Consider the following 23,654-nt stretch of genomic DNA (forward strand, 5'->3'; position numbering starts at 1 on the left):
GATGGGGGGTGGGAGATGGACTTTCCTCAGCCTTCGCAAAAAGTAGAGACGTTGCTGGGCTTTCTTTGCTATGGAGCTGGTGTTGAGGGATCAGGTGAGATTCTCCGTCAGGTGAACACCAAGAAATTTGGTGCTCTTTACGCCCTCTACTGAGGAGCCGTCGATGTTCAGCGGTGAGTGGTCGCTCCGTGCCCTCCTGAAGTCAACAACCATCTCTTTTGTTTTGTTCACATTAAGATACAGGTTGTTGGCTCTGCACCAGTCCGTTAGCTGCTGCACCTCCTCTCTGTAAGCTGACACGTGGTTCTTGCTGATGAGACCCAACACGGTCGTGTTATCAGCGAACTTGATAATATGGTTCGAGCTGTGTGTTGCAGCACAGTCGTGGGTCAGCAGAGTGAACAGCAGTGGACTGAGCACCCAACCCTTGTTGGGTGTTGGAGTTGCTGCTCCCGATTTGGACTGACTGAGGTCTCCCAGTCAGGAAGTCTAGGATCCAGTTGCAGAGGGAGGTGTTCAATAGACAATAGGTGCAGAAGTAGACCATTCGGCCCCTCGAGTCTGCACCGCCATTCTGAGATCATGGCTGATCATTCACTGTCAATACCCAGTCCCTGCCTTGTCCCCATATCCCTTGATTCCCCTATCCATCAGATATCTATCTAGCTCCTTCTTGAAAGCGTCCAGAGAATTGGCCTCCACCGTCTTCCGAGGCAGTGCATTCCACACCTCCACAACTCTATGGGAGAAGAAGTTTTTCCTCAACTCTGTTTTAAATAACTGACCTCTTATTCTCAATCCATGCCCTCTGGTACTGGACTCTCCCAACATCTGGAACATATTTCCTGCCTCAATCCTATCAAATCCTTTAATTATCTTAAACGTTTCAAACAGATCCCCTCTCAATCTCCTCAATTCCAGTGTGTACAAGCCCAATCTCTCCAATCTCTCTGCGTAAGACAGCCCTGCCATCCCAGGAATCAACCTAGTGATTCTACGCTGCACTTCCTCAACTGCCAGAATGTCCTTCCTTAAACCTGGAGACCAATACTGTACACAATATTCCAGGTGTGGTCTCACCAGGGCCCTGTACAAATGCAAAAGGACATCCTTGCTCTTGTACTGAATTCCCCTTGTAATAAAGGCCAACATTCCATTTGCCGTCTTCACTGCCTGTTGCACTTGCTCATTCACCTTCATTGACTGATGAACTAGGACTCCTAGGTCTCTTTGCATTTCTCCCTTACCTAACTCTACACCGTTCAGACAATACTCTGCCCTCTTGTTCCTGCTTCCAAAGTGGATAACTTCACATTTATTCACATTGAATGACATCTGCCAAGTATCTGCCCATTCACCCAGCCTATCCAAGTCTCCCTGTATTCTCCTAACGTCCTCTTCACATGTCACACTGCCACCCAGTTTAGTATCGTCAGCAAACTTGCTGATATAGTTTTCAATGCCCTCATCTAAATCGTTAACATAAATTGTAAAGAGCTGTGGTCCCAATACAGAGCCCTGTGGTACCCCACTAGTCACCTCCAGCCAGTCCAAGAAACACCCATTCAATGCTACCCTTTGCTTTCTATCTGCCAACCAGTTTTCTATCCATGTTGAAACCCTGCCCCCAATGCCATGAGCTCTGATTTTACTCACTAATCTCCTATGTGGCACCTTATTGAATGCCTTCTGAAAATCTAGGTACACTACATCCACTGGCTTACCCTCGTCTAACATCCTTGTTACACCCTCAAAAAACTCCAACAGATTAGTCAAGCATGATTTGCCCTTGGTAAATCCATGCTGGCTCGGCCTAATCCTATTACTGCCATCAAGATATGCCACTATTTCGTCCTTAATAATGGACTCAAGCATCTTCCCCACAACTGACGTTAGGCTAACAGGGCGATAGTTCTCCATTTTCTCCTTCCCTCCCTAATTGAAAAGTGGGATAACATTAGCCACTCTCCAATCTTCAGGAACTGATCCTGAATCTAAGGAACATTGGAAAATGATTACCAATGCATCCGCAATTTCCTGAGCCACCTCTTTTAGAACCCTCGGATGCAGACCATCTGGACCCGGGGATTTATTAGCCTTCAGTCCTATCAGTCTACTCATCACAGTTTCTTTCCTAATGTCAATCTGTTTCAATTCCTCTGATATATTATGACCCTGGCCCATCCATACATCTGGGAGATTGCTTGTGTCCTCCCTGGTGAAGACAGATCTAAAGTACGCATTAAATTCTGTTGCCATTTCCCTGTTTCCCATAACAATTTCTCCCAATTCATTTTTCAAGAGGCCAACATTGTTCTTAACTATCTTCTTTCTCTTCACATAGCTAAAAAAGCTTTTGCTATCCCCTTTTATATTCCTGGCTAGACTGAGCTCATACCTGATTTTTTCTCTCCGTATTGCTTTTTTAGTTAAGATCTGCTGTTCCTTAAAACTTTTCCAATCATCTGTATTCCCACTCATCTTAGCCCTGTCATACTTCTTTTTCTTTAATGCTATACAATCTCTGACTTCCTTTGTCAACCACAGTGGCCCCTTCCTCCTCTTTGAATCTTTCCTTCTCATTGGAATGAACTGCTTTTGCATCTTTTGTTCAGGCCCAGTAGGCTCAGCTTTCCAATCAGTTTCTGAGGGATGATTGTGTTGAATGCTGAACTGAAGTCTATGAACAGGATCCGAACGTATGTGTCTTTTTTGTCCAGGTGGGTTAAGGCCAGGTGGAGGGTGGTGGCAATGGTGTCATTACACAAACTGCAGGGGGTCCAGTGAGGGGGGGCAGCAGGGTCTTGATATGCCTCATGACGAGCCTCTCGAAACACTTCCTGATGATGGATGTAAGTGCAACGGGACGATAGTAATTTAGGCAGGACTCTGAAGACTTATTCGGCACGGGGACGATGGTGGTGCCTTGAAGCACATTGGAATGGTGGCGCTGCTCAGGGAGATGTCGATAACATCAACAATAAAAGGACCATCAGGGTGTGTGTTCTGCAGTTCACTAATAGCCCCGTTCAGTTCACAGAGCGTCTCCTTAGCGTTAGCGCTGGGGGGAATGTAGACACTGAATATCAGGACAGAGGTGAATTGCCGTGGCAAGTAAAATGGTCTGCATCGAACTGCCAACATTTAAGAGAAGTTTGGATGAGTACATGGATGGTATGGGTATGGAGGTCTATGGTCCAGGCGCAGATCAATGGGATTATGCAATTGAAATGGTTTGATACTGACTTGATGGGCCGAAGGGCCTTTTTCTGTGTTGTAGTTTGCTATAACTCTATCACTTTAAAAACAATAAATGTACATTTTATAAATTAAGAAGGATTATGATTAACTTGTCCAGGATGAATCGTGTGCATTAATTATAGTTGAAAGCATTTAATCTGCTTTGGGTCATCTACATCACTTGTTCCTTTTCACTTCAGAATTAGTTTCTTGTGTTTTTAAAATAAGAGCACTTTCAAATATTGTCATTTAGACAGAAGAAAACCATCAGCAATATGTAATGCAGGTACACAAGCAGTAAATCATGGTCATATATATTGGACCAGGCAGTTTTGTAAAGAGGAAGGATATACCTTTAATTAATGACCTTTAGTAAGGTTATCATCCAGAAAGATTGACTCTTCCTTTACAGATGCTGCTTGATAATGCTTTGCATTATCAGTTATGTTTTGCCTTTGTGATAAAGACATCCTTATACTGGTTTTAAATTTTCTTTCTGAATTATTCTGGCAGAATGGAGCAGATGTTAACATAACATTTAATACTGTTTGCAGTTGTAGATTGTTTTCTTCATTCTTTGGTTCCTAACGTATGAGTCATTGTCACACACTGTTACTTTCACAGACTGTTACTTTCACAGCTACTGGATGGTACAAACTGTTAGAAGTGATCTGCTGCATTCATATTGCTTTGCAGCAGCAGAAAACAAGCAAATGATTACGTGAGATATTCTGTACTTCCCCATCTGGCTGCAGCAGTCACTAGAAAATAGTCAGGAGCTCCTTCCTATAAGATTAATGTTTGATACCATATTTGCTTTTTTATTTGCCCTAAAGGCTGTTCATGTTTCCTTTTTGTTTTCAACAGATGTGTATCTAAAAGCCTGACGACTGAAACCAGTTCTGTGGTGGGGCAGGCACTGCATCTATATGATCACATGATTCTTGACATGGATGCAGTCCTGTCAGACTTTGTTCGGTCCACAGGGGCAGAACCTGGTCTGGCAAGAGATCTGCTGGAAGGTGAGTGAAAGACTGAAGAACAAATATAAGTGTCTAATCTTCAGTGGAAAATATTTGAATGTTTTAGTGCTTTTTTATTTTGTCATACTAAATTTTGTTTCTAGTGCTTGATACTTCTTTGTGAAATTCAAACATGGCTTTCTGATTGGCAATGAACTAAGTTTAACATGTTGCAATACAGAAGGTCATTAACAATAGTGCACATTCTATAAAAATGTAAGAGTGGTGTGATCTTTAAATGCTTTTTCCAGCAGTAGGTAGGATTTGTGTTAATGTGGGACTAAATTGTTTTGTCTCTTCATTCCATCCTTAATTTCAGTAAGAAGGTGTTATTAATGTTGAAATCTGAATGTAGTTTTGTATATCCAGCATCTGAAGCCTTAACTAAGTTCCTGCCAGCTTCTCAGTCAGCTGGCAGAATGAGTTTGGGGCTTCACATAATTGAGTATTTTTAATCTATGATTGGCACAGTTATTTTATTATTTCCATAAACATGATATTAAAAGCTGGAAGTGTTTTCACCTATCATGGGGAATTAGACTGTGAAGGAGCTGTTATATATCATGGGCAGAATAAAATAACATAACCCTTTCTGAGGTCATCGCCTTTGAGTCAAGTTTGCTCTATGAAAGAAAGCTACCCACCTCAAACCTGCAACATGCTTATCAAGAAGCCAAATCATTAAAGTGGTCTATTATTGTTACATGTACTGAGATACCCATGGGTATGCACATGAGCTCTAGCTATGCCTGTCTTTTTGTTGGCTATGTAAATCACATACTATTCCAAACTTTCTCTGGTACTACTCCCCAATTCTTTTTCATTACATTGATAACTGATTTACTGCTTCTTCCTGTACCTGAGCAGAACTCATCAATTTTAAAACCTTTGCCACTAACTTCCACTTTACAATCAAATCCATGTGGACTTGTCCGAAACTCTTTTCTAGATTCCTGTGTCTCATGGTATTTACTATGAAATAACTGACTCCGACAGTTACCTAGACTACCCCTCTTCCCATCTTGTCTCTTGTAAGGATGTCATCCAGCTTCTGTCTCTACTTCATCCGTACTCATATAACCATATAACAATCACAGCACGGAAACAGGCCATCTCGGCCCTCCTAGTCCGTGCCGAACCCTTAATCTCACCTAGTCCCACCTACCCGCACTCAGCCCATAACCCTCCACTCCTTTCCTGTCCATATACCTATCCAATTTTACCTTAAATGACACAACTGAACTGGCCTCTACTACTTCTACAGGAAGCTCATTCCACACAGCTATCACTCTTTGAGTAAAGAAATACCCCCTCGTGTTTCCCTTAAACTTCTGCCCCCTAACTCTCAAATCATGTCCTCTAGTTTGAATCTCCCCTACTCTCAATGGAAACAGCCTGTTCACGTCAACTCTATCTATCCCTCTCAAAATTTTAAATACCTCGATCAAATCCCCCCTCAACCTTCTACGCTCCAATGAATAGAGACCTAACTTGTTCAACCTTTCTCTGTAACTTAATTGCTGAAACCCAGGTAACATCCTAGTAAATCGTCTCTGCACTCTCTCTAATTTATTGATATCTTTCCTATAATTCGGTGACCAGAACTGCACACAATATTCCAAATTTGGCCTTACCAATGCCTTGTACAACTTTAGCATTACATCCCAACTTCTGTACTCAATGCTTTGATTTATAAAGGCCAGCATTCCAAAAGCCCTCTTCACCACCCTATCTACATGAGACTCCACTTTCAGGGAACTATGCACAGTTATTCCTAGATCTCTCTGTTCCTCTGCATTCCTCAATGCCCTACCATTTACTCTGTATGTTCTATTTGGATTATTCCTGCCAAAATATAGAACCTCACACTTCTCAGCATTAAACTCCATCTGCCAACGTTCAGCCCATTCTTCTAACCGGCATAAATCTCCCTGCAAGCTTTGAAAATCCACCTCATTATCCACAACACCTCCTACCTTAGTATCATCGGCATACTTACTAATCCAATTTACCACCCCATCATCCAGATCATTTATGTATATTACAAACAACATTGGGCCCAAAACAGATCCCTGAGGCACCCCGCTAGTCACCGGCCTCCATCCCGATAAACAATTATCCACCACTACTCTCTGGCATCTCCCATCTAGCCACTGTTGATTACATTTTACTACTTCAATATTAATACCTAACGATTGAACCTTCCTAACTAACTTTCCATGTGGAACCTTGTCAAAGGCCTTACTGAAGTCCATATAGACAACATCCACTGCTTTACCCTCGTCAACATTCCTCGTAACTTCTTCAAAAAATTCAATAAGGTTTGTCAAACATGACCTTCCACGCACAAATCCATGCTGGCTACTTCTAATCAGATCCCGTCTATTCAGATAATTATAAATACTATCTCTAAGAATACTTTCCATTAATTTACCCACCACTGATGTCAAACTGATAGGTCTATAATTGCTAGGCTTCCTTCTAGAACCCTTTTTAAACAATGGAACCACATGAGCAATACGCCAATCCTCCGGCACAATCCCCGTTTCTAATGACATATTAAAGATCTCTGTCAGAGCTCCTGCTATTTCTACACAAAGTTCCCTCAAGGTCCTGGGAAATATCCTGTCAGGACCCGGAGATTTATCCACTTTTAAATTTCTTAAAAGCGCCAGTACCTCCACCTCTTTAATTGTCATAGGTTCCATAACTTCCTTACTTGTTTCCCACACCTTAGACAATTCAATATCCTTCTCCTTAGTGAATACCGAAGAGAAGAAATCATTCAAAATCTCTCCCATCTCCTTCGGTTCCACACATAGCTGACCACTCTGATTCTCTAAGGGGCCAATTTTATCCCTCACTATCCTCTTGCTTTTAATATAACTGTAGAAACCTTTCGGATTTACTTTCACTTTTACTCAAGATGAGACCTTCAATTTGAGGACAAATAAAATGTACTCTTTTCTCAGGAAGCGCAGGCTCTCTTCTGCTGTGACAACTCTAATATCTCTGTTTCCTATACTTCTGCTTTTACCCCAACTCTCTTCAGATAGAAGAGAGGTAGAATTCTGCTGATCCCCACCTTTCAGTCTCAGCCTCTGCACGCAGCTCATCATTCTTCATTTTTGCCAGCAAGAAAGCAGCAACCATCATCAAAGATCCCCACCATCCAGGCCATATGCTCTTCTTCCACAGGAGGTACAGAAGCCCTTGTGTCCCACGCCAGCGGATTCAGGAATACTTATTACCCTACAGCCATCAGGTTCCTGTGAGTTATGTTCCATTTAGCATGACAGTGGTGTCATACAGCAAAAGAGGGAGTATCCTCAGTGTGAAAGAGGAACTATGTGTCTGTACCAATTGTGAAATTGTCACTTTCAACAAGCTATCATGAACAGAAGCATTTGCCATGAGTAGATTGGTGAGGACAGAGTCAAGTGGTTGATCCCTTATGATGGTTGTCTCACTATTGACTACAGACCCAGTTTTGCAGCTATATCATTCAAGATTCTGCTTATTGGTAGTGTTGCTGCATTAGGATTATATATAGTGCAAAAAACAAGAAAAAATACTGAGGTAGTGTTCATTGTCTATTCAGAAATCTGATTGCAGAGGGGAAGAAGCTGATTTGGTAGCACTGAGTGTTTGTCTTCAACCTCCGGTACCACCTCTTTTAGAGTGTTACCTGGGCCTTGATGAGCATGCCACATTTTCGTAGCTTTCCGCAGCTTTTTCCAATCCTGTCCAGTGGCCCCTTCATACCAGATGCAACCAGTTACAATGCTCTCCACGGTACATCTAGAAACTTGTGAGTGTCCTTGGTGACATACCAATTCTCCTCAAACTTCTAATGAAATATAACCACTGTTGAGCCTTCTTTGTAATTGCATTAATATGTTGAGCCCAGGATAGATCCTCAAAAATGTTGACACCCAGGAACTTGAAACTGCTCATCCTTTCCACATCTGATCTCTTGATAAGTACTGGTGTGTGTGTTCCTTTGACTTCCCCTTCTTGAAATCCACAATTAATTCCTTGGTCTTACTGATGTTGAGTCCAAGGTTGTTGATGCATTTACACTCAACAAACTCCTTGTCACCATCTGAAATTTAGCCAGCAAACGTTGTCATCAACACATTTGTAGATGCCCTTTAAGCTGTGCTTAGCCACAAAATCATGGGTGTAAAGAGAATAGAACAGTGGCCTAAGTGTACATCTTTGAGGTGAAACAGATTCAAATGCACCACCTCCAAGTGTATTGATTGTATTTGGTGCACGTAATGTGGCTCCTCTACATCAGAGAGACTAAGCACAAACTAGGCAACAGCTTTGCCAAGTAGCTGCTTTCTGTCCTTTGTGGACATCTTAAGCTTCCTGTTATAAACCGTTATAATTTCCGTTCCTATTCCCACACAGCTCTGTCTCTTTTGGCCTCCTGTACTACCAGGACTACAAATTATACCTGAGCAGTCCACAATCTAACTGTATGAACATCAATTGCTCCAATTTCGAGTAACTTGCTGCCCTCTGTCCCTTGCTCTTTCCTCTTCTGGTACTCGTACACAAAGTTCAAAGTAAGTTTATTATCAAAGTACATATACAGCCCTAGGATTCATTTTCTTGTGGACATGCACAGTAAATCCAAGAACCACAATAGAATCAATAAAGACCACATCCAACAGAACGGACAACCAATGGGGAAAAGACAACAAGCTGTAATATACAAAAGAAAAGAGTGATAATAAATAAGCAAGAAATATCAAGAAAATGAGATGAAGAGTCATTGAAAGTGAGTCCATAGGTTGTGGGAACAGTTCAGTAATGGGATAAGTAAAGTTGAGTGGTTAACCCCTCTGATTCAAGAGCCTGATGGTTGAGGGGTAATAAATGTTTCTGAACCTGGTGCCATGAGTCCTGAGGTTTCTGGACCTTATTCCTGATGGCAGCAGTGAGTAAAGAACTTGGTCTGGATGACGAGGGGTCCTTGATCGATGCTGCTTTCCTGCAACAGTGCTCTGTGCAGGTGTACTCATGGTGAGGAGAGCTTCACCTGTGATGTACTGGCCCACATCTATTATTTCTGTTTAGAGGCTTGGAGTTACCATGTCAGGCTGTGATGCAGCCAGTCAAAGTACTCTCCACCACACACTTATACAAGTTTGTCAGACTTTTAGATGTTATGCCAAAACTTTGCAAACTTCTAAGGTAGTAGAGGTGCTGCCGTGCTTTCTTCATAGTGGCATTTGCATGTTGACGGATCCTTTGAAGTGACAGTGCCGAGGAATTTAGAGTAAGCCACCCTTTGAATCAGCTTTTGTGCAGTTACCCTTCCTTGGGGATAAAGGGCGGAGGACAAAAGGAGAAGATGGTAAAGTTTATCTTGTCCTTTCCGAGCCTTTTGAAGCAAGATGGGATGCAAAATATAAAGAGGCCTTCGAGTTGCTTAAGGAGCTGCTGACTAAAGCACCCGCATTGGCCTTTGGAAACCCCCAATTACCATATCTATTGCATACAGACGCCAGACAAGAGGGTTTAGGGGACGAAGGAGATGCTGGCAAGGATGATAGCAAAGCAGCAATGTTGTGAGTTTCTGGAAAAAAATTAGGAAGGTGCAGGATAGATGTATTCCAAGAATGAAGAAATACTCAAATAGCAAAATAGTACAACTGTGGCTAACAAAAGTCAAAGTGAACAGTTTTGGGCTCCTCATCTAAGAAAAGATGTGCTGGCGTTGGAGAGAGTTCAGAGGAGGTTCACAAGGTTGATGTTGGGAATGAAAGGGTTATCATATGAGGAACGTTTGATAGCTCTGGGTCTGTACTCACTGGAATTTAGAATGATGAGAGGGGATTTTATTGAAACCTTTTAAATGTTGAAAGGCCTAGATAGAGTAGCTGTGGAAAGGATGTTTCCCATGGTGGGGGGGGGGGGTCTAGGAAAAGAGGGCACAGCCTCAGGATAGAGGGATGTCCATTTAAAACAGAGATGTGGAGAAATTTCTCTAGCCAGAGCGTGGTGTATTTGTAGAATTATTACTAGAGGCAGCTTTGGAGGCCAGGTCGGTTGGATGTATTTAAAGCAGAGCTTGATAGGTTCTTGACTGGACACTGTATCAAAAGTTATGGGGAGAAGGCCCAGGTGTGGTGCTGAGGAGGAGAGAAAAGGATCAGCCATGGTTGAATGGTGGAGCAAACTTGATGGGCCAAGTGGCCTATTTCTGCTCCTTTATTGCTCCATGATGACAGTGGTGAAGAGGTAGAGAAGAAGAAGGTTAAGTGGCCAGCAATGGCAGATGAGAAGGCTTGGCGTGTGTTTGATGATATCAGTATGATGTTGGAGAACACTCTCATAGGAATATCAAAGAGAAAGTTGGAAGTGATGGGCGTTATGATTTACGATTTTAGAAAGTACCAGTTTGGTTTGGTTGAGTTGAAGAAAGTAAAGCCTACACAGACATCAAGCTGCACCAGAAGGAGATTAGTAGGTTGAGGAGAGAGCTTAGACCATTGAGACAAAGGTGGAAGGTAGCAAGTGAGGGTGACAAGCCAGGGCTTGCTGATCTCCGAGAGCATTTTCGATTAGAGTTAGTATCACTCCATTGTGCAGGGTAACAATGTAAAAAGAGAAAGAAGGGAGAGAGAAGGCAAGAAAGTCGTTCTTTGAGAACGCTTACCAGTTTACAAAGAAATTGTTTGAACAAAGTAAGAGCGGGCAGCTAAACATCTCTCAACAAGAACTTGAGGATCAACTGGCAAGCACTGACTCTAACGAACAACAGGAGGCTCCTCTGTTTGACATTTCAGGGCTTATGAAGCATACCGAGCCAGGAGTGAAGTTCGATCTGTCAGAACCCAAGCTGGCAGAAGTCGAATGGTTCATCGGAAAGGCAGGGTCAGGTTCAGTGCCAGGACCTAATGGAGTGCTATATAAGGTGTTCAAGAAATGTGAAGAGCTGAGGAAATGCTTGTGGAGATTGTGAAAGGTGGTGTGGTGACAAGGTGTTGTTCCTTTGTCATGGAGTGAGGCTGAAGGAGTATACATTCTGAAGAAAGAGAATTCTACTATATTGAATCAATTCTGACCAATTTCTCTCCTGAATGGAGAGGGGAAGATTATGTTCGGCATTCTAGCAGAAAGAATATCTTCATTTGTGATAGAGAATGGATTGGTAAATATATCTGTGCAGAAGGCAGGAATACCAGGCTTCCTGGGATGCCTTGAACATACTCGTATGATATGGCATACCATCCAAAAGTTGAAAAGATTGAGAAGAAATCTGGCTGTAGTTTGGCTTGATCTTGCAAATGTATATAATTCTGTTCCCCTTGCCCTGATTGCAATGGAATTCCTATGCATTCCTGCTAAGATAAGGAACTTTGTTATGCAGTACTACAATGATTTCCGGATGAGGTTTCCCACTCAGTTTACAACCAGCTGACAGAGCTTAGATGTTAGAATCCCAATGGGATGTGCAATTTCACCCATCCTTTTTGTGTTAGCCATGGAGGTCATTGTGAGGGCTGCAGAATCAGTGGGACCAAGTGTCGCACGTGATGGCGGAGGGGAGTTACCACCAATATATAGAAACATAGAAAACCTGCAGCACAATACAGGCCCTTCGGCCCATAAAATTGTGACGAGCATGTCCCTACCTTAGAAATTACTAGGCTTACCCATAGCCCTCTATTTTTCTAAGCTCCATGAACCTATCCAGGAGTCCCTTAAAAGACTCTATCATATCTGCCTCCACCACCATTGCCGGCAGCCCATTCCACGCACTCACCTCTCACTGTGTAAAAAAAACTTACCCGACTTTTCCTCTCTACTTTCTTCCAAGCACCTTAAAACTGTGGCCTCTTGTGTTTCAGCCCTGGGAAAAAGCCTTTGACTATCCACATGATCAATGCCTCTCATCATCTTATATACCTCCATCAGGTCACCTCTTATCATCCATCACTCCAAGAAAAGGCCAAGTTCACTCAACCTATTCTCATCAGGCCAGCTCCCCAATCAAGGCAAACATCCTTGTAAATCTCCCCTGCATCATTTCTACAGTTTCCACATCCTTCCTGTAATGAGGTTACCAGAAATGAGCACAATACTCCAAGTGGGGTCTGGCCAGGGTCCTATATAGTTGCAACATTACCTCTCGGCTCCTAAATTTGATTCTATGATTGATGAAGGCCAATATTCCATAGGCCTTCTTAACCACAGAGTCAACCTGAGCAGCTTCTTTGAGTGTCCTATGGACTTGGACCCCAAGATCCCTCTGATCCTCCACACTGCCAAGAGTCTTACCAATAATGTTATATTCTGACATCATATTTGACCTACTAAAATGAACCACTTCTCACTTATCTGGGTTGAACTCCATCTGCCACTTCTCAGCCCAGTTTTGCATCCTATCAATGTCCTGCTGTAACCTCTGACAGCCCTCCACACTATCCACAACACCTCCAACCTTTCTGTCATCAGCATACTTACTAACCCATCCCTCTATTTTCTCATTGAGGTCATTTATAAAAATCACGAAGAGAAGGGGACCCAGAATAGATCCCTGAGGCACACCACTGGTGACTGACCTCCATGCAGAATATGGTCCATCTACAGCCACCCTTTGCCTTCTGTGGGCAAGCCAGTTCAGAATCCACAAAGCAATGTCTTCTTGGATCCCATGCCTCCTTACTTTCTCAATAAGCCTTGCATGGAGTACCTTGCTGAAATCCATATACACTACATCTACTGCTCTTCCTTCATCAATGTGTTTAGTCACATCCTCAAAAAATTCAATCAGGTTTGTAAGGCACGACCTGCCCTTGACTGACTACTCCTAATCATATTATACCTCTCCAAATGTTCATAAATCCTGCCTCTCAGGATATTCTCCATCAACTTACCAACCATTGAGGTAAGTCTCACTGGACTATAATTTCCTGGGCTATCTTTACTCCCTTTCTTGAATTAAGGAACAACATTCGCAACCCTCTAATCCTCTGGAACCTTTCCCACCCCCATTGATGATGCAAAGATCATCGCCAAAGGCTCAGCAATCTCCTCCCTTGCCTCACACAGTAGCCTGGGGTACATTTTGTCCGGGTCAGAGGTGAGATTAGTGTGATTAGAGTGGTCAGCCCACTTAGCAGTTGATGAGGCAGAGTCTAGATTGAAGCACAAGGTGACAGTTCGGGCTACCCAGCTAGGCTGCCAGGGACTTGGATGGACAACCCACAAGTTGTGATCATCTTCTACCGGTAAGGAGCGCTGTGAGCTTGTAATGCAAGAAATACGAGAGGTATAAGAGGAGAAGAGGTTAGCTAAAACAGCTGGCCTGGCCAAACAAGGGGCTTGGATCTGGTGGGAAAGTGTTGAACAATGACATCTATCTTGGAATATTCTGTGGCAGGTGGAACCGCTCCACATTTCTTTTCTATGCAGAGCAGCGTACAACCTGCCAACCTCAGCACTTGGTATGAAGATAAGACAGACAGGTGTGCTGCTTGTGGCAAGAAGGGAACACTTCAACATATTTTGAGTGTGATGGGTGATTTTAACTTTCCTAACATTGATTAGCATCTCCTTAGCACAAGGGGTTTAGATGGGGTAGCAATTGATGTTGTGTTCAGGAATGTTTCCTGACACAATATGTAGATAAGCCAACAAGAGGAGAGGCTGTACTTGATCTAGTATTGGGAAATGAACCTGGTCAGGTGTCAGATCTCTTGGTGAGAGAGCATTTTGGAGGTAACGACCAAAACTCTTTATCTCCTTCACCACAGCGCTGGAGAGGGATAAGAACAAACAATTTGGGAAAACATTTATTTGGAGTAGGGGGAAATATGATGCTATTAGGCAGGAGCTTGGGAGCAGATGTTCTCAGAGAAATGCATGACAGAAATGTGGCAAATGTTCAGGGAATATTTACATGGAGATCTGCATAGGTATGTTCTATTGAGGCAGGGAAAGAATGTTGGGTTAGCGGGAGATGCTCGTGGAGTGAGTACTGTTTTGGATTCGCTCCATAACCTTTACTTTTTTTTAACCTTTGATCACCCTTATTCAGCTTATTTTTACCTATACCGAAAGTTTCTTTGTTAATTTTTTTTTGAACTTACTGCCAAGAGTTTGTCATGGACTTTTGAAGATATGCAAACAGAAATGTCTCTCAGGTCTAAGGGATGAGAACCCGGACGCAATCCGAACGGTAATGGAAAGAAGCAGGCTCCGCCACAACAAACTCAATTAACTTATGAATTGTTTATGGAGGTTTTGGACAAAAAATTTGATCAACTACAACAATTTTTTAAAGAAGATATAAAGGCTTTTCAAGAGTACATGGTTAAGACGGATTCAGTAATTAACCAGCAACAAGCTCTTATCGCATCTCTGCAAGAAGATGCTCGGAAGCGAGATTTGACAATTGAAAAACTGCAACAGGATTTAATTTCAACCAATAAGCTGATGGAAGCCCTTAAAGCCAAGAGTGACGATTTCGAGAATCGGTCCAGAAGACAGAACCTACGTATACTTGGTCTTCCAGACAGCATAGAAAAAGATGACCTTTCGAAATATTTTGCTCAACTTTTAAAAGAAGCGTTTCCGACGATTTTCCCGAATAACCCTCCTTTATTGGATCGGGCACATAGAATTCGGCGTCAACCACCGAGTGCTACAGACAAACCTTCGGTTGTAATTGTCCGGTTCCATTATGTACACGACAAAGAACAACTGTCATCGGGCAGGAATGGTTAAATTCCAAGATTACTGCTTGCGTCTGGTTGAAGACTTTAGTCCTGATCTTTTTAAAAAAAGGCTTCTTTTTAAACCGTTGATGGCTGAATGTTATGAGAAAAATCTGAAACCTGCGCTCCTATACCCTGCGAAGCTTTGAATCTCTCCGCCGAATGTCCCTCGTCAGGTTTTTCTTTCAACTTCAGAAGCAAGAAATTATCTGGAGAAGAACTTCCCTACTGCTATAGACACCTCTCTCTAATAAATGAACGATTCTGATCGTGTAAGATGGTTCTCGATTTCTTAAACCAGAATTAACCTCTGGTTATTGGTGTAGGTTCATCCTATACTTTATACTTAAGTTAAAGTGTGTTTTCGTTATATCAATTGTTTTGCCTTATACAATTTAACCATTATACTACATTCTTGTCTATTTGTTCCTTCGAAGGTATATTTTTAACTCTTTGAAGGTGAATTTTTTTTGATTAAGATGGTGGTTTTTTGAAAAAGATTTTTGGTTTTGCTTAAGATGGCGTTATTTATTTTTCTTTCTTTCGTCTTCTTCCTACAATGCATCGCTTATCATAGCTTAAATATTTTTTGTTTTGTCTGGGCTAGAGCCCGATTTATAAGTTTTTTTAGTGACTATATTCTTATTTTTTACAACTAACTATACTTAGAAATATGGTTTTTATTATAACGATTTTAATTTTTAAAGTTGGGGTGATTTTTTTTATATATATTCTTTATATACAGAGTTCTGACATAGGGGTAGAATTAGTCTCATTTTTTCCTTTTTTAAGTCATATTTTGGCTTTTTCTCTTTTTCTTGGGGGGTGGGGGGGATGGTCTGTTTCCTAATTCTATTTTTTTTGTATTAGTTTGTGTTAGTTTTTTCATTTGGGCTGTTTTTGAACTTCAAATATGTCTGTGTTGTCCTCACTTCCGGGTCCTCTCTTTACTTTTGTTCCTCTTCCGGGTGCATGAGTTTACAAGTTGGTTAACTCTTTCTATACCAAAGGGTTGATTTTAGAATTATGGCTCAGACCATTAATTTTGTGTCTTGGAATACTAATGGTTTAAATCATCCAATTAAATGAAAGAAGATTTTCAAAGTATTCCAAAGACTTAATGCTCATATCATTTTTGTACAAGAAACTCATGTGAGGAAGGAGGACAAATTTCGTTTTTTTAGATTTTGTCGGGGTCAACAGTATCACGCAAATTCGAACGCTAAAGTAAAAGGAGTTTCAATTTTTATTGACTCCTCTATTCCATTTGTTCAACATGATATTTTTTCGGATCCGAATGGTAGATTTTTGTTAATTATGGGTTTACTTTGTAATAAAAAGGTTGCTTTGGTTAATGTTTATGCTCCAAATGTGGATTGTCCTGACTTTTTTTCAGTCCTTATTTACTTCTTTACCCAATCTAAATGAATATAAGTTAATAATGGGTGGTGACTTTAATTGTTGTTTAAGTCCTTTGATGGATAAATCTTTATCTATTCAGACTTTACCTAATAAGTCGGCCACTTGTATTAACTCTTTTTTGACTGACAATGGAGTTTTTGATGTTTGGAGATTTCGGCATCCTAACGACAAAGAGTTTTCTTTTTTCTCACATGTTTATCACTCTTATTCGAGAATTGATTATTTTTTTGTAGACTCTTGTTTTATTCCATTGGTAATCGGTTGTAACTATGATATTATAGCTATCTCTGATCATGCTCCATTATTACTTTTTATGAAATTTACGGATACAGCTTCTAATGCCAGACAATGGCGATTTGACTCTACCTTATTGCAAGACTCGGACTTTATAAAATTTATGAAGGAGCAGATCGACTTCTTCTTTTCAACTAATTCTACAGAAGATATCTCCTGCGGAACACTTTGGGACACTTTTAAAGCGTATATACGTGGACAGATTATTTCTTACTCTGTTGGTTTGAGAAAACGTACTAAGACGGAAACTCTTCTATTGGTTAATAAAATTAAAGAGATTGATATGAAATATTCGATTGCTCCTAGTAAGGAGCTTTACAAACAAAGGGTTGAACTTCAAATGGAGCATAGTTTATTACTTACATCCTCGATTGAAAATCAATTAATGAAAACTAGATCGGATTTTTATATACATAGTGATAAATCTGGTAAACTGTTAGCTAGTCAATTGAAGAATGCTTTGGTTAAACATCAAATCACTAAGATTTGTCAGCAGAATGGGAATTTGACAGTTAATCATGATGAGATAAATAAGGCATTTCAAGACTTCTATACCTTCCTGTATCAATCTGAATTTCCTCAGGATGGTAATACCATGTGTGATTTTCTTGGGAAATTAAATTTTCCAAGATTATCATCTGATGATCTTTCAATATTGGATACTCCTATTACGGATGTAGAAATTAAAGGGGCTATTTCCTCAATGAATTCTGGGAAAGCACCGGGTCCAGATGGTTATACAGTTGAATTTTTAAAAAATTTTTCCGCTACTCTTTCCCCTTGGTTATGTAAGGTTTTTGAGGAAGCAATTAGATTGGGGAATTTGCCACAATCTTTTTATAGAGCTTCCATTTCTCTAATATTGAAGAAAGATAAAGACCCTACTAACTGTGCATCCTATAGACCAATATCTTTATTGAATGTAGACTCCAAGATTTTTTCCAAGTTACTGGCATCTAGATTGGAGATATTACCCAAAATTATTTCAGAAGATCAAACCGGTTTTATTAAAAATTGCTATTCTTTTTTTAACATTAGGAGATTATTGAATATTGTTTATACTCCCTCACATGATATTTCAGAATGCGTGATTTCATTAGATGCGGAGAAAGCATTTGATAGAGTTGAATGGCCTTACTTATTTAATGTGTTGGAGAAGTTTAATTGTAGTCCGATATTCATATCGTGGATTAAACTGATTTATCACACTCCAGTAGCCTCAGTGTTTACCAATAATCAAAGATCTCCCTTTTTTTGCCTATTTCGGGGCACTAGACAAGGATGTCCTCTTAGTCCATTACTATTTAATATTGCCTTAGAACCTTCGGCAATTGCCATCAGAGAATCACAGGATATTTTGGGTATTAATCGTGGGACAGACATTCATAAGTTATCTTTGTATGCAGATGATTTATTACTATTCATTTCTAACCCTGAGAAATCTATCCCAGCAGTTTTATCATTATTGGCTCAATTTAGTGAGTTTTCTGGGTATAAGTTAAATCTTAATAAAAGTGAATTGTTTCCTTTGAATAGACAGGTCCCAATTTATGGAAATTTACCTTTTAAATTAGTTACTGATTCTTTTATTTATTTAGGGATCAAAATCACAAAAAACCATAAAGATTTATTTAGATTTAATTTTTTACCCTTAATTGATCAGATTAAAGGTTTGTTTACTCAGTGGTCACCATTATCTTTATCTCTAATAGGTAGGATTAATGCTATTAAGATGATTATTTTTCCTAAGTTTTTATATATTTTTCAAGCGATACCAATTTTTATTCCGAAATCTTTTTTTTACTAATGTTGATTCAAAAATTTCCTCATATATATGGCAGAATAAAAATCCCAGGTTAGGTAAAATATATTTACAGAAGACAAAGAAGGAAGGCAGGTTAGCATTACCTAATTTCAGATTTTATTCTTGGGCAGTTAATATTAGATACTTGTTATGCTGGTTGAAAGATTGGGGTGGATCTTTCGGCCCTCGTTGGGTGAGTTTAGAAATTAAATCTGTATCAGCTTATGCTCTGGGTTCTATTTTAGGGACTTCTCTCCCTTTTGCTCTTTCTAAATTGCTGAAACGAATTGACAACCTGATAGTTAAACATACTTTACGTATATGGTTTCAATTTCGGAGATTTTTTGGGTTGACTCAATTCGTTTTAAATAGTCCTATTGTGTCTAATTGTTTTTTCCACCCTTCTATTATAGATCAAGCTTATTCAGCTTGGAAAACTAAGGGATTACTAAGATTTTCTGATTTATTTTTGGACAATTGTTTTATGTCTTTTGAGCAATTATCCAACAAATATAACTTGCCTAGATTTAATTTTTTTAGCTATTTACAGATTAGACATTTTTTAAGTTCTGTACTCCCTATGTTTCCAAACTTTGTGCCTTCAGATATTTTGGAGAGTTTATTTGAATTAGATCCTTTTCAAAAAGGGCTTATTTCAAAACTTTATAATATAATTATGAAGATACGTTCAGAGCCCCATTATAAGACCAAAAAGGATTGGGAAAGAGAGCTTAACCTTATTATTTCTAGTGAGAATTGGGATAGAATTCTTCAATTAGTTAATACATCATCGATATGTGCCAAACACAATTTAAGGTCGTACATGGGCCCATATGTCCAAGGATAAATTAGCTCATTTTTACTCTTATATTAATCCTGTCTGTGATAGATGTCAATCTGAAATTGCGTCTTTAACACATATGTTTTGGTCTTGTTCATTTTTGGAAAAATATTGAAAAGATATTTTTGATATTATTTCTGCGGTTTTGAATATTGATTTACAACCTCATCCTATTACCGCAATTTTTGGTTTACCAATGTTAGACTCACTGCATTTATCTTCTTCTACCCGTCGAATGATTGCATTTCTAACTCTGATGGCTAGAAGATCTATATTGCTGAATTGGAAGGAAATTAATCCTCCCACTGTATTTAATTGGTTCTCTCAAACTATGTTATGTTTAAATTTAGAAAAAATTAGAAGTGGTGTTTTTGAGTCTTCTATTAAATTTGAAAAGTTATGGAGACCATTTATTCAACAGTTTCATATGATGTAATATGACCCTGTTCCAAGTTCATTTGATTTCCCAGCTTTTAGCTTAGGTATGTTGAGAGGACCGGAAGTGACGGCATTGATGAATATTTATTCTTGTGAGATATTATAAACAGCCCCCTTTTTTTTTCCTTTTTTTTCTTCTTTTCTTTTGCTTCTTTTTTCTTCTTTATTAGTTATTAGTTATTAGATTGGTAGATTAGCTAATTTTGCATTATATTGTAGCGGCTTGCTACATGCAGCGCTAAAATTACGACACGGAGTCGGTAACTGCAGTCGAAGGAAAAACTTTATTCGAAAACCTCAGCCTTACTTTTAAGTTAAGCCTCCCTCAACCTGCCCCCCGTGGTGCAGAGGCTCCAAAGCTCTGTGCTCGCAAACCCCCGTAGGCTATCTCCCTTAGCCGGAAAGCTGGCTAATTGTGAGTCGGTTTGGATGTGCCAGGAAATGGGTTGCCACATAACCCCCCCCCAGAACCGGCGATACACCCCCCAATGTCCACAGTCTGGGCCAGAACCTGCTTGGGAGGTCGGCCTCTGCGCCGAGATGCCGGAAACTCGACCGGCTGCGCCAGGTCCACATGGGCCGGTTTGAGTCGGTCCACCGTGAAAACCTCCTCTCTCCCCCCAAAGTCCAGCACGAACGTGGACCCGTTGTTCTGGAGCACCATAAACGGCCCCTCATATGGCCGCTGCAGCGGTGGCCGATGCCCGCCCCTTCGTACAAACACAAACTTACAGTTCTGCAGGTCTTTGGGTACGCAGGTCGGGTTCCGCCCATGCTGCGAAGTGGGTATGGGGGCCAGGTTACCGAGCTTCTCGCGTAGTCTGCCCAGGACTGCTGCGGGATCTTCCTCTTGCCCCCGTGGGGCTGGTAGGAACTCCCCGGGGACGACCAGGGGCGCACTGTATACCAACTCGGCCGACGAGGCGTGCAGGTCGTCCTTGGGCGCTGTGCGGATGCCGAGTAGGGCCCAGGGAAGCTCGTCCACCCAGTTGGCTCCTCGCAGGCGGGCCATGAGGGCCGACTTCAGGTGACGGTGGAAACACTCCACTAGCCCGTTCGACTGCGGGTGGTAGGCAGTTGTGTGGTGCAGCTGAGTCCCCAAAAGGCTGGCCATAGCTGACCACAGGCTGGAGGTGAACTGGGCGCCTGTGTCGGAGGTAATGTGGGCCGGTACACCAAAGCACAAAGAGTATAGAAAATCTAGTTAAGGAGAAAAGAAAAGCTTACGAAAGGGTCAAGAAATTAGGTACTATTAGAGTTCTAGAAAATTACAAGGTTGCTGTGAGGAGGTTAAGAATAAAATTAGGAGAGCCAAAATGGGCCATGAGAATGCCGTGGTGAGCAGGATCAAGGAAAACCCCAAGGCATTCGACAACTATGTGAAAAGCAAGAGGGTGAGCCATGTGAGAATAGGACCAATCACGTGTGATGGTGGAAATGTGTGCATGGAGTCGGGGGAGATAGTGGAGATACTTAATGAATACTTTGCTTCAGTATTCACCAGGGAAAAAGACCTTGGCAGTTGTGGGGGTGACTTACAGTAATCTGAAAGGCTTGTGCATATAGACATTAAGAAAGAGGATGTGCTGGAGCTTTTAAAAAGCATTAAGTTGGATCAGTCACCGGGACCGGATGAGCTATACCTCAGGTTACTGTGGGAAGTGAGGGATGAGATTGCGGAGCCCCTTGCGATGATCTTTGCATCATCACTGACTTCAGTGGTGGGCAGGTTGTTGGAGAAGATCTTGAGAGGCAGGATTTATGAGCATTTGGAGGGAGATAATCTGGATAGTCAGCATGGCTTTGTTGAGGGCAGGCCGTACCTTACAAGCCTGACTGAATTCTGTGAGGAAGTAACAAAGCACATTGATGAAGATACAGTATTGGGTGTAGTGTATATGGATTTCAGTAAGGCATTTGAGAAGCTTCCCCATGCAAGGCTCATTAAGAAAGCAATGAAGCATAGGATCCAAGGAGTCCTTGCTTTGTAGATCCAGGATTGGCTTGCCCACAGAAGGCAAAGTGTGGTTGTTGGTGGTTCATATTCTGCATGGAGGTTGGTGACCATTAGTGTTCTGCAGGGATCTGTCTGGGACCCCTCCTCTTTGTGATTTTTATAAATGACCAGGATGAAGATGCAGAAAGGGCGGGTTAGTAAATTTGCTGATGACACAAAGGTTGGGGCTGTTTTTTTTTAATATAAATTTTTTTTATTGAATTTTCAAATAGTTACAGAAGGAAAAAAATTATCAACCCTTCCCCCCTCCCCTTAACCCCTCCCCCCTAACATATCCAGGTTGGGGCTGTTGAAGATAGTCTGGAGGGTTGACAGAGGTTACAGTGGGATATCAATAGGATGCAGAACTGGGCTGAGAAGTGGCAGATGGTGTTCAACCCAGATAAGTGTGAAGCGGTTAATTTTGGTAGTGGTTAAGTTTGAAGATAGAATATAAAATTAATGGTAAGACTCTTGGCAGTGTGGAAGATGAGAGAGCTTGGGGTCTATGTCTGTAGGACACTCAAAGCTGCTGCACATGTTGAGAGTGTTGTTAAGAAGGTGTATAGTGTGTTGGTATTCATCAACCGTAGTTTTGAGTTTGGTGTAGAGCTACATAAGACCTTGGTCAGACACCACTGAGAGTACTGTGTTCAGTTCTAGTCACCTCACTACAAGAAAGACATGGATACTATAGAAAGAATGCAGAGGAGAGTTACAATAATGTTGCCTAGATTGGAGGGTGTACCTTATGCGAATAACATAGAAACATAGAAAACCTACAGCACAATACAGGGCCTTCAGCCCTCAATGCTGTGCCAAACATGTACTTACTTTAGAACTTACCAAGGGTTACCCATAGACCTCTATTTTTCTAAGCTCCATGTCCATATCCAGGAGTCTCTTAAAAGACCCTATCGTATCTGCCTCCACTGTTGCCGGCAGCCCACTCACCACTCTCTGTGTGAAAAAACTTACCTGACATTTCCTCTCTACCTTCTTCCAAGCGCCTTAAAACTGTGGCCTCTCGTGTAGCCATATCAGCCCTGGGAAAAAGCCTTTGACTATCCACATGATTAATGCCTCTCACCATCTTATACACCTCTATCAGGTCACCTCTTATCGTCCGTCACTCCAAGAAAAGGCCAAGTTCACACAACCTATTCTCATCAGGCATGCTCTCCAATCCAGGCAACATCCTTGTCCTTGTAAATCTCCTCTGCACCATTTCTACAGTTTCCACATCCTTCCTGTAGTGAAGTGACCAGAACTGAGCACAGTACTCCAAGTGAGGTCTGACCAGGGTCCTATGTACTACTACCACGTCGACTCAGGTGTATGGGGCTGGTGTCAGGCATGCCTTACAAGGCACGAAACAAGAGACTGTGTGACGCGCCACTTCTCACACAGACAGCAGGTGGCTGTTGACTCACAAGGAGTTCATCGGCCTTTTGACAGGTTTTGTTTTTAGTTCTGCTGGGTGCCTACACATCCTCCTCACTGGTTAACCAAAGTGCTCCGGGGGGCGGGGGGGGTGGTTTGCCAGTTGAGTCGCCAACAACCCGACCTGACACTAATATAGCTGTAACATTACCTCTCGACTCTTTAACTCAATCCCACATTTGCCGAATGTTAACGTAACATATGTCTTCTTAACCACAGAGTCAACCTGCAGAGCAGCTTTGATGTCCTATGGGCTTAGAACCCAAGATCCCTCTGATCCTCCACGTTGCCAAGAGTCTTACCATTAATACTATATTCTGCCATCAAATTTGACCTACCAAAATGAACCACTTCACACTTATCTGGGTTGAACTCCATCTACCACTTCTAAGCTTGGTTTTGCATCCTGTCA

At 41.4% G+C, this 23,654-nt stretch overlaps 1 protein-coding gene across 2 annotated transcripts in view; it reads left to right on the forward strand.

The window, feature by feature from the left end:
• The window catches only part of otud7a (OTU deubiquitinase 7A), a 290,260-nt gene that overhangs the window by 129,116 nt on the left and 137,490 nt on the right, over nucleotides 1-23,654 (forward strand). For both annotated transcript variants that reach the window (XM_059945829.1, XM_059945827.1), the window contains one exon: nucleotides 4,108-4,262. In XM_059945829.1, the coding sequence (XP_059801812.1) occupies nucleotides 4,178-4,262 (85 nt within the window). In that variant the 5' untranslated portion in view covers nucleotides 4,108-4,177. The remainder of the gene's footprint in view (nucleotides 1-4,107; nucleotides 4,263-23,654) is intronic.

The sequence above is a fragment of the Hypanus sabinus genome, chromosome 21, assembly GCF_030144855.1.
Source record: "Hypanus sabinus isolate sHypSab1 chromosome 21, sHypSab1.hap1, whole genome shotgun sequence".
Classification (NCBI taxonomy): domain Eukaryota; kingdom Metazoa; phylum Chordata; class Chondrichthyes; order Myliobatiformes; family Dasyatidae; genus Hypanus; species Hypanus sabinus.